Source organism: Trichosurus vulpecula, chromosome 4, assembly GCF_011100635.1.
Source record: "Trichosurus vulpecula isolate mTriVul1 chromosome 4, mTriVul1.pri, whole genome shotgun sequence".
Lineage (NCBI taxonomy): Eukaryota > Metazoa > Chordata > Mammalia > Diprotodontia > Phalangeridae > Trichosurus > Trichosurus vulpecula.
This window is the reverse complement of record NC_050576.1, coordinates 155965501-155975837: the sequence shown is the minus strand read 5'-3', so window position 1 is coordinate 155975837 and position 10337 is coordinate 155965501. Positions and strand designations below refer to the sequence as shown.

Below are 10337 nucleotides of genomic sequence, written 5' to 3'. Positions count from 1 at the left end.
TTCACAAAATGTTTTTCATTTTTGGCAGGGGCGATCAGGAGAATTCCTTGATCTGATGAACTCCCATAATGGAGTTCCCATGGATTTGGGCATGCATGTAGGCTCTTGCTGCTTTATAGATCAGTTGCTATTGTTAGGGTTGGAGTGGGGGAGAGGGAAAGAAATCCCCTCCTCTTGCTGGAAGTCCAAAGGAGAGCTAGTGTTGACTATGTCCTGACAAATGGGTTACCTCAAAAGAGGCCAGAAAGGAAGAGAAAGGAAATAAGCATTTCTAGAGCCCTCTTATGTGCTAGGCACTGTGCTAAGTGCTTTTGCAAACATGATCATATTTGAGCCTCACAACAACTTTACTAAAAGCAGTCTTTCCTCATTCCTTACAGCCCACAGAAAGGGTGGCTTTTCTTGGCTCAGTAGATAATCCTCTAGGAACAGCCCATAGTCAAAGGGATACAACTAACCATGAACCTCTGGTCATGCATATCCTTTAGTTGGGGTTGAGAGCATACATACCCAGCTCTGTGGGAGATGCCGCAGTCTAGCAGATCAAGGGCTTCCCATTGATTATTACATTATACATAAACTACCTCATTTTATCCTCCCACCACCCTGTGAAGTAGGGGAGACATTTATTTTTATCCCCCATTTTACAGACAAGGAAACAGAGGTGTGAAGAGACTTGCCTATGATCGCAGAGGTATTACGTATCAGAGGTAGGTGCTGAATTCAAGTCTTTTCCAACTTCTTGATCCATTTACCTTTCCAGTGTTACCTTGATGAAGTCTAACAACACAAACGTGAGGAGAAATGCATGACTGATGTGATGAGGAGGAGGCCTTTACAATTATGAAGGCCAAGGGAATGTGAGGCCAGAGTGTGCAAAGACTCACTGATAGGATGTCAAAGTCTCTGAAGGGGATGCCTTGATATGAAGAGAAGAAGCAGAATGCATGTCAGGTTCTGTAGTCACTAAGCAAGGTGGGAATGGGTTCTAGGAACCTTAGTCAACAGAAGCAACTGGAAAAGAATAGTGGATTTCAAAGAATGAGAAGAAGGAAGGCAGTCCATTGATGACCCAGAACTGGCACTGCTCAGGGAGGAGAAGACTGGTCCTCCTACTGGATGGGTAGGAGTGAGAGATGGCAAGGCATCTAAGTGAGAGTGCGTGGTGAGGATAAGAGGATTGGGATGCTGAAATCCCCAGTAGCCTGAAGTCTCCATGGAAGAATGATGATTTCTGGGCCCCCTGCTTCCATGGACTTCTCAATGGGGGAACAGCTTCCAGTTCTTCTGAATCCTGTATCTCTTGCTCCCCATAAGTTAATTTCACAAAGAAAAGTTATTCTACAAGTCATGTTTCTGAAATATATCTTGGCCTGGCATTGAGGAGATGCTACTTGACTTAGTTTCTGGGTGTGAAGACAATTCTTTGGCAGCAGAACCTAGATATCATGGTTTATTTCTGAAGAGTGGGTGAGGATAATATCCGATGTCCAGAATTTGCGTTTACTTGGCAAGAAGAGTTGCTGACCTTCCTGTCAAATGGAGGATGACCTTTCCCATGGGAAAGTCTGCCATCCTTTCGTTGCTGGAGTGGAAAGGCAGAGGGAAGCAGATATCATAGGATAATAGGATTAGGCACTGGAAGGAACCTCAGATCATCCAATCTACCCCCTTGTTTTATAGACGAAGACACTGATGTCTGGAGAAATGAAGCAACACTCTTCTCTGGTTCCTTAAGTGTGTTTGTTGTAAGCAGATGTTTCAGGAAGTGTGGCTGCTTTCTGTTGGAAGGAAGAGGAAGACACATGGAATATTAATGGAGAGCAGGAGCAATGTAGTTCTGACCCCACTTGGCCAGTCATAGCAAGAGAAATGTAGAACCAGGATAGATGGCATAGACAAGTGGAATGTATAGCTGAAGAAATAAAAGATATCAGCCAGGAAATGTATGATTGGAAAATGAGATTAGCTAGTCATGGAGCCAAAATGGGAGAGGTCAGATAGCAATCGGATGGACAGTAGTCTGGAAACTCAGGGACTTCTGTTGATTTTAGTTATTATATTGACATCCCTAAGTGTGTTCTGGTGAAGTTAATGAATCTCTTCTGAACATTCATTTCAGTTTTTGAAGACCATTTTGGTTACTGACTAAATTGCTTTTTCAGTTCTTCTATGAATAAATTCCAAGAAGACAAATCTGAGGCAGGAGAACTGTGGGCTTCTTAAGAGCTCAGAACAATGACACATGCACTTTCCTTCAGTGTCACAGACTGTCATCGATCCCATTTTATTGATGGAGAAGCTAAAACTAGAGAGGGGAAATGATTTATCCAACACCATATAATGAAATGGTGGTTGGTTGAAGAGTCAATTCTCTCCACTAAATTCTCCAGATAACACTGAGGGTGAGGAAGAAAAGGTTTCTTTTTGTTTTGCTTTTGATTGGGGGATTTTTACAAAACTTTCCATCTTTCTCTGCAATATGACTGGTAATGTTGCAGCACCTATAGTTTCTTAACCTTCTTTTCCGACACTGATCCCTGTGATGACCCTGGGGACAGTTTCCCTAAGCTCACATAGAACAAATTTCATAATATTCTCTAGGTGCAATCAGAAGCTCTTCCCACAAGATGATATAAACATAGGTCCTATGTAGTCTATTCAGTCTACACAGCATTTAACCTAGAAGGTGGAAATCTGTAGACAACTGCTACACTTCATAATAAGCATTATAGACAAGGCAGCTAGTATAATGGAAAAGCACCAAACTTTGAGTCTGAAGACTTGGATTCTAATTTTGACCCAGTCACATTATCTATTTGACTTTAGGCACATCATTTGCCCCAAGTGTCAGTTTTCTCATCCATAAAATGTAGATAATTTTTGTACTACTGGCTCCACGAAGTGAATGTAGAGCAGCAAAAATAAAGGGGTAAAGCAGTTGTCTTCCTAAGACAACTTGAGAAAACCTCAGGAAAGACAGGACCTCCAGGGCCTGAGTGAAGTGTAGACATCTACAGGCCCATGCTAACTCAATAAACAGCAGGCCTTGGGGCAGCTCTGTCAGGAAGCAGACTAGGCCTCAAGAAATTTCACCTCAACGTTCATCTCACTCAAAGCCTCAAGAAATTATTTCAAAGTCTCAGGAACTTTCACCTCACAAATGTTCATCTAAGCAACAGCAGACAGCAAAGTGGAGGAGGATTAAAGGACTCCCTGCTATTTCTGGAAGCCAATCCTATTGATACTGACCAGAAGTGATCCCCAGCTGTGGCTGTGGGTAGAGAGGAGTGAGCACATGACCAGTGAGTGCAGTTGAGTACTGGGGATAGAATTCAGAAAATAATAGTAAGGAGGACCTGAGGCCTAGGGCAACATGATCTACAACTCAGAATTAAAACTTGATTATAATAATAAGCTGCTAAAAATAAAATAAAACAAAATAAAAATGAGTAGCCAAAGGAAAAAGACCCCGACCACAGAAAGCTACTTTGGTGGTGTAAAGAAAGATCTGGGTTCATTATCAGAGTAAGATAATGAGGTTAAAAAAAGCCACTCCTACCCCAAAGAGTGACATCAAATGGTCACAAGCTCAAAAAGAGTTCTTGGAAGATTTTAAAAAGGAGTTCAAAAATCAAAAAAGAAAGATTGAAGAAAAATTAGGAAAAAAATAAAAACAATCCAAGAAAATTATGAAAAGAAAGTTAACCAATTGGAAAAAAGAGGTTCAAAATCTTAAAGAAGAAAATAACTTCTTTGAAACTAGAATTGGACAAGAGGAATTGAATGATGTTATAAGACATCAAGAAATAATAAAACTAGAAAAATAGAAGAGAATCTGAAACATCTCATTAGAAAAATAACTGATCTGGAGAACAGATCAAGGAGAGACAATATAAGAATTGTCAGGCTACCTGAAAGTTATGACAAAAAAAGAATCTGGTTACAACATTGCAAGAAATTTTTAAAGAAAATTGACCTTAAGTTCTAGAACAAGAAGATAAAGTAGAAAAAGATAAAAATCTACCATTCACCATCTGAGAGAGATCCCAGAAGGAAAACTTACAGGAATGTCATAGCCAAGTTTCAAAACTCGCAGGTTAAGGAGAAAATATTACAAGCAAAAAGAAAACAAACACAATTTTAATACTGCAGAAATAGAGTCAGGATTTCACAAGACCTAGCAGCTTTTACTTTAAAAGACTGTAGGCCTTGGAACATTTTATTTCAAAGAGCAAAAGAGCTGAGTTTGCATCCAAGAACAACTTCTCCAGCAAAGTTGAGTATAATCCTGAATGAAAAAAAAATGAGCATTTGGCAAACTGAAAGACTTTTCAGGTATTTGTAACAAAAAGACCAGAACTCAATGGAGAATTTGATATAAAAGATCCAGAAGAAATGTAAAGGAAACATTAAAGACACTCATTAAGGTCAAACCATTTACTTATTACATATATGAAAATGTTATCAGTATTTTTAAAACTGTCATTATTACTAAGATAGTTTGCAAGAAAGATTGGGGCTGAGTTGTATATGATGAGGTGATTCTAAAAAACAAAATTGCATAGGAAAAGGTAAAAGGGAGCAATGAAATACAGAAGAAGCAGGTGGGGGTAAAATGCTGAAACCGTACTGGTAATGTTGAAGCCTTACTCTCATCTGGGTTAAGAGGAAACAATGTGTACATCCGGAAGGGTGTAGAAGTCTTTTGAACACATAGAGAGGTGAGAAAACTGGGGGACAGGGTGGGGGAGGGACTTTTAGAGGTGCGTGTATTGAGATTTGGGAGAATGGGTGGAAAGGATGGGGAGACTTTTGTAGAGGTGTTTGGATTGAGTTGGGGCAGGGAGAGGGAATGGGGGAGTCTTGGAGGGATGGGTGAAGTGGGGGGGGGTGTGAGGGTGGGGAGAGAAGATAAGATAACAGGGATAGGGTAAAAATTAGAATCTGAGAAAGAAAATAGTAAAAATAAGATGGAAGGAAATTCACGAATAGTAATTATAACTGAGTGTGAACGGGATATTTATAGCAGCTGTCTTTGGAAACTGCGGGGATCCCCAACAATTGCGGAATGGCTGAACAAGTTGTAGTGTGTGGTTGTGATGGATACTAGTGTGCTATAAGAAATGATGAGCTCAATGATCTTAGAAAGGCATGGAAAGACTTGCAGGAAATGATGAAGAGTGAAGCGAGCAGAACCAAGAGGACATTGTATATAGTAACAGCAACATCGTTCTAAGAATGACTTGAGTGACTAAGTCATTTTGACTATTATGAATACACACATTAAAAATAAAGGACACATGAAGAAAGATACTATTCATATCCGGAGGAAAAACCAAGTAGAAGTCTATATATTGAATGATTTTGCATATATATGTGTGTGCATATATACATATATGTATATGCGTGTATATATACATACATATACTTGTATATATTTATATATATATATACATATGCTTATTTGTGTCTGATGGTAGCCATCTCTAGGGCAGGGGGTGGGGAGGGAAGAAAAAAAGAAATTTACACGATAACTTTGTTTTATATTTGGAGGGAACAGCAAGTTGTACAATGTAGATTTGCAGTTTCATGTGTAGTCATGTCTTTTATTGTACTGCGTTATGGAAACACTTATTTTGTTCCATGGATTGGAAATAAAATAAATAAAAAAATAGATAATACTTCAATGTCACCAATATCATCATTGTGGGTCCTTCCTTCAAAGGGGGAAAACACAAGTCATCCATATCACATTCTGTTTTATATCCTCCCATAAATCTTCTGTATAAGATACATTCAATGTATTGGAGGTCTTCCTCTGGGTCCTGCAACACTCCATGGCAGTACTCAGGGTATCTTTATGATAGTTCCTGCTCTTGTTATATGACCAGTAGACTTCATTTTCTGATCATATGTTTCCTGGGTGATACCTGTTACACATCTTGCATTCATCATTGTTGGCACTATTCTTCAGCTATTAGATTGTATAGTGGATAGGACATTGGACTAGGTATTAGAAAGACCCGAGTTCAAATCCAACCTCATATACTAGCTGCATGATCCTGGGCAAAATACTTAGGTTCCTTCAGCCTCAGTTTCCTCATATATAAAATGGGAATAATACTAGCAACTACCTCTCAGTTGTGGTGAAGATAAATTGAGATAATATTAGCAAAGTGATTTGCAAACCTTTAAGTTCTATATAAATGTTAGCTCTTATTGGCTAGGGGCAGCTAGGTGGTGCAGTTGATAGAGAGCTGGGCCCGGAATCAGGAAGCCCTGAGTTCCAACCAGGCCTCAGACATTTAAGAACTGTGTGATCCTGGGTAAGTCACTTAACACTGTTTGCCTCAGTTTCCTCATCTGTAAAATGAGCTTGAGAAGGAAATGGCAAACCACTCCAGTATGTTTGCCAAGAAAATCCTAAATGGGATCACAAAAAGTCAGACAAATAACAACAAATTCTCTGCTAGTTATTATTATTTATACCCATCATAGATTTTCTATTGACTTCCGTCCCCTGTCATTTTGGTATTTGGAGACTGTGGTATTCCTTGGGGATGAGTGAGCGAGGTTATTTAGCCACATTTCTACTGACTCATAGACTACGTTCATTTCCCTGTAAATGTTCCTTCTCAACCCTGGGAAGTAATATCAAAGGATTTATAATTCTCTGTATTCTCTTTATACCTAGAACATTATAGCTTGAAGATTTCCCAACCACTCTGCTCACTTTATTTCTAGTTCACTGTCCTGCTCCACCTCCCCACCAGCTGCCTTGCCTCTGTGTGAGTACTCTCCTCCCCTCTCTTATTGCCTACACCTTCAGTTTTCCAGAGTCTCTTCATATTATGGCTTCTCCTATTAGAACACAAATTCCTTGATAGCAGGGATCATCTTGTTTTCTTGTTATTGTAACCCTAGCACTTAGTACAGTGCCTAACTCATAGTGAAGGCTTAATAAATGCTCTCTCTGTCTCTGTCTCTGTCTCTCTGTGTCTGTCTCTCTCTCTCTCTCTCTCTCTCTCTCTCTCTCTCTCTCTCTCTCTCTCTCTGTCTCTCTCTCTCTCTCTGTCTCTCTCTCTCTGTCTCTGTCTCTCTCTGTCTCTCTTTCTCTCTCTCTCTCTCTCCCTCCCCCCTTCTTTCCTCCCTCCTTTCTCTCTTCCTCTCTCTGTTGTGTCCCTCTCTGTCTGACTTCCTCTGTCTCTGCTTGCCTGCCTGCCTCTCTGTCTGGCTTGTCTATGAAGAGGTCTAGAATACCTCTTCATCTTCTGTGAGGATGTTTCTGTGCTCAGTTCTCTACTCGAGTAACTGTATTTCCAATAGGTATACCTTCACTGGGTATACTTACAAGGTCTGAGTGGCAGATAACTACTATAATGTTTATAAAGACAAAATAAACTTTCAAAACCAACTTTCCTAGCCCAGAAAAAAAGGCTTCAGGCTTCCATTAAGGAACTCTGGGGGAGAAAAAAGATAATAGGATTACCACTGTAGGTTCTGTAATTGGAGATAGGGAGAAAGTTCATCAACACACTTATAAACTCATAATCCTTTTTCTTAGTCAGCCTTGCTCTCAGTCCAGGTTCCTTTCCTGTGTTGGTCAGCTCTGCTTGTGCTTCTGCTCTTCCACCCCCCCATGGCTTCTTGCATAGGCCCATTAGGCTACTTGACCTATTAGGAGCTAGGTTCCTCATCAGCAATTCTTCTGGACTTAGTGAACTGACTTTTAAAAGTCTTCCTAAAGCATGATCTTTAATTTTGTTTTGAATTGTTTACTCCGAATTTGATGGATGCACATGCAGACATACACTAAGAGAGAATACATTTCTATATACTAAATAGAATGGAAAAGAGGATTATGTGTGCAATAGTGAATCTTTATTACATCTGGATTGATTAAAAATATTTGTAAGAAATTCAACATGTTGCCTTTAAAGATGTCCTGCTTGTCTCTGTTTCCCTCTGAAATTCTATTCTCTTCTGTGTTTTTAAAAATGCTTCAGTGACACTTTTATTTCTTTTCTTTCCTTCTCTTTTTGTATGTCAACACTATGACCCACTCCCCTCACCATTAAGTCTCTGCCACCCTCCAAATGTAAAGAGAAAAACAAATCCTTGTGACAAAGAAGCATATAGTCACACAAAACAATGGGACTACATAATCCCAAAGCTCAATTCAACTTGCTTCCCACTTATACCCAGAGCTTTCCCTCAAAGACCTTTGTTCTCAAAAATCAAGTATGAATAGCTGCAAAGAACTATGGATGCAAACTTAGAGGAGCCCTGTATCTTCCCTCTCTTGACACAAGTGACTGCTTGTAAAATAGCTTCCATTTCAGTGCAAAATGAGCAGTCATCTCCATTCCTCTTCTATTACCATTCCTTGGTTTCTCAAAACATAAAATGAGAAGCTCTTCTCTTTTAAGGACTATGACAGATTAGAAACCTCTGCTCTATCTTCTAGGTCAACTTCAATGTGGATTGAATCTTTTCCACTTTTTCTCCATTATTTGTTTTCAGAACTCATTTGGTTGACAGAGGAATGCTATTAACTACCAGTTATCTCCCTGTCATAGCTTGTAAAGTTTCTTTACCTGACCCTCCTCCAAATTATATGAGAATAACACCTCAGAGAGTGTCTAGTGTATACCTCTTTAGGTGATTGGATGGTAGAGTAGATTGTGATGGAATCCTTTTTGTCTGGAATGTTAGGACTTCTGGTCTTTTTCTGTAAAAAAAAATGCCTGTTTAGATCATAAGGAATAAGATGACAATGACATTTATGTATAGATTCAAGACCCTAGGTGGGTGGTATGACAAAAGTGGGGAATAGCTGGAGTCAGTGGGAGGTGTCATGTTCCAGACCCTAGTCTGTGTGACCTAATAGGGCCCCAAATTTCTTGAGTTTTAAATATTGTAAGCCCTTGGAGGATCAGGAATGGGGAAGAAAATGAAATGCCTCCAATAAATAGGTCATGATGGATTAGTAAAAGGATGAACAGCAGAGAATAAGGCGTATGTGCTAGGAAATTCCATTAGTTCCTTATCCCCTATGATCCAGGATCCTACTTGTTGGGGTTTTCATCCACCTCTTCAGATGAAGGTGTGTATATAACAATCCTTTGTTTACTTGGTATATTCTCCTTGAAAGATGTAACCTCCTCGAAGGCAAGGGCTATTTCTCCACTTTTCTTTGTTATGCGGGTACCTTATGGATAGTAGGTCCTTCATATTGTAGGTTTAGATTGGATTTTACCTTTTCCAGTTTCTGTATCTAGTAGGCCCTTTAATGCATAACTGGTATATTGTGGATAGGTGAATGAATAAATGAATACATACTACGTGAAATCAGCATGTGTAGAACATGAGGAAGGACAAGAAGCTGAATGGGCCCTCATAAACGTATCTACCCTTGGGCTTTCTTTCCCTTCCTAAGTACTGGGTAGTCCTTCCTTTTCCCTAGGCTAGTTCAGTGCCTAGGATCAAATTGCCTCAGTAGGTGGTGAATTCCCTATCATTTGATTCTTCAACATTTCTATCAAGGTGAAATCTGTTTAAAATGAATATAATTTTAGAGAGGCAGCTATGGTGGCCATGGTGTTTGATACAACTGGGTTAAATCCTGCCTCCCCCTAATTGGTGATCTTGGGAAAGTTACACCTTTCTGGGCCTTGGGCATCTGTTTAAGACTTATATACTAAATTATAGAAGGCTAGGTAGAAGGAATTTACACACTGAAGAAATAATAGTTCCTTGATGAACATCATTCAAACTCCTTGATTGGGAAGAAATATCACTGTTGAGTAATATGAGTTAGGGGTCTGTATGCAAGGGCATGCTCTTTCTAAGTCCCCACATTCTCCTCTCTAAGGATACCTTTCAACTACTCTGTATGTGGTTTGTATAAACCTGTTTATTTATACGTTGTTCCCTCCGTTAGAATATAAGCTCCCTGAGGGATGTTTTTGCCTTTCTTTTTATCCATGGCACTTAGCACAAGCCCTGGCATATGTTATTGTTGTTTGGTTGTGTCTGACTTTTCACGTCCCCATTAGGGGTTTTTCTTGGCAAAGATACTGGCGTGGTTTGCCATGTCCTTCTCCAGTTCATTTTTACAGATGAGGAAACTGAGGCAAACAGGGTTAAGTGACTTGCCCAGGGTCACACAGATAGTGTGTGAGGCCAGATTTGAGCTCATCCTTCTTGATTTCTAGCTCAGTGCTCTATCCACTGTGACACCTAGCTGCCCTGGCATGTAGTAATTGCTTAGTAAATGCTTGTTGAACCACAAAATAATCTTAAATGAATGTCACCAAGATATAAAGAACAAG

The 10337-nt window shown here is 39.7% G+C and overlaps 1 protein-coding gene across 2 annotated transcripts in view; it reads right to left on the bottom strand.

Moving 5' to 3' along the window:
- Positions 1–307: 307 nt before the first annotated feature.
- The window catches only part of LOC118845408 (SLAM family member 9-like), a 35969-nt gene continuing 25939 nt past the window's right edge, over positions 308–10337 (bottom strand). The window contains exons 7-8 of one of the 2 annotated variants that reach the window (XM_036753310.1): positions 8657–8734; positions 308–1781 (exon numbers count right to left, since the gene is read on the bottom strand). In XM_036753310.1, coding sequence (XP_036609205.1) covers positions 1734–1781; positions 8657–8734 — 126 coding nt within the window. In that variant the 3' untranslated portion in view covers positions 308–1733. The remainder of the gene's footprint in view (positions 1782–8656; positions 8735–10337) is intronic. The other variant, XM_036753311.1, reaches the window with a different exon arrangement.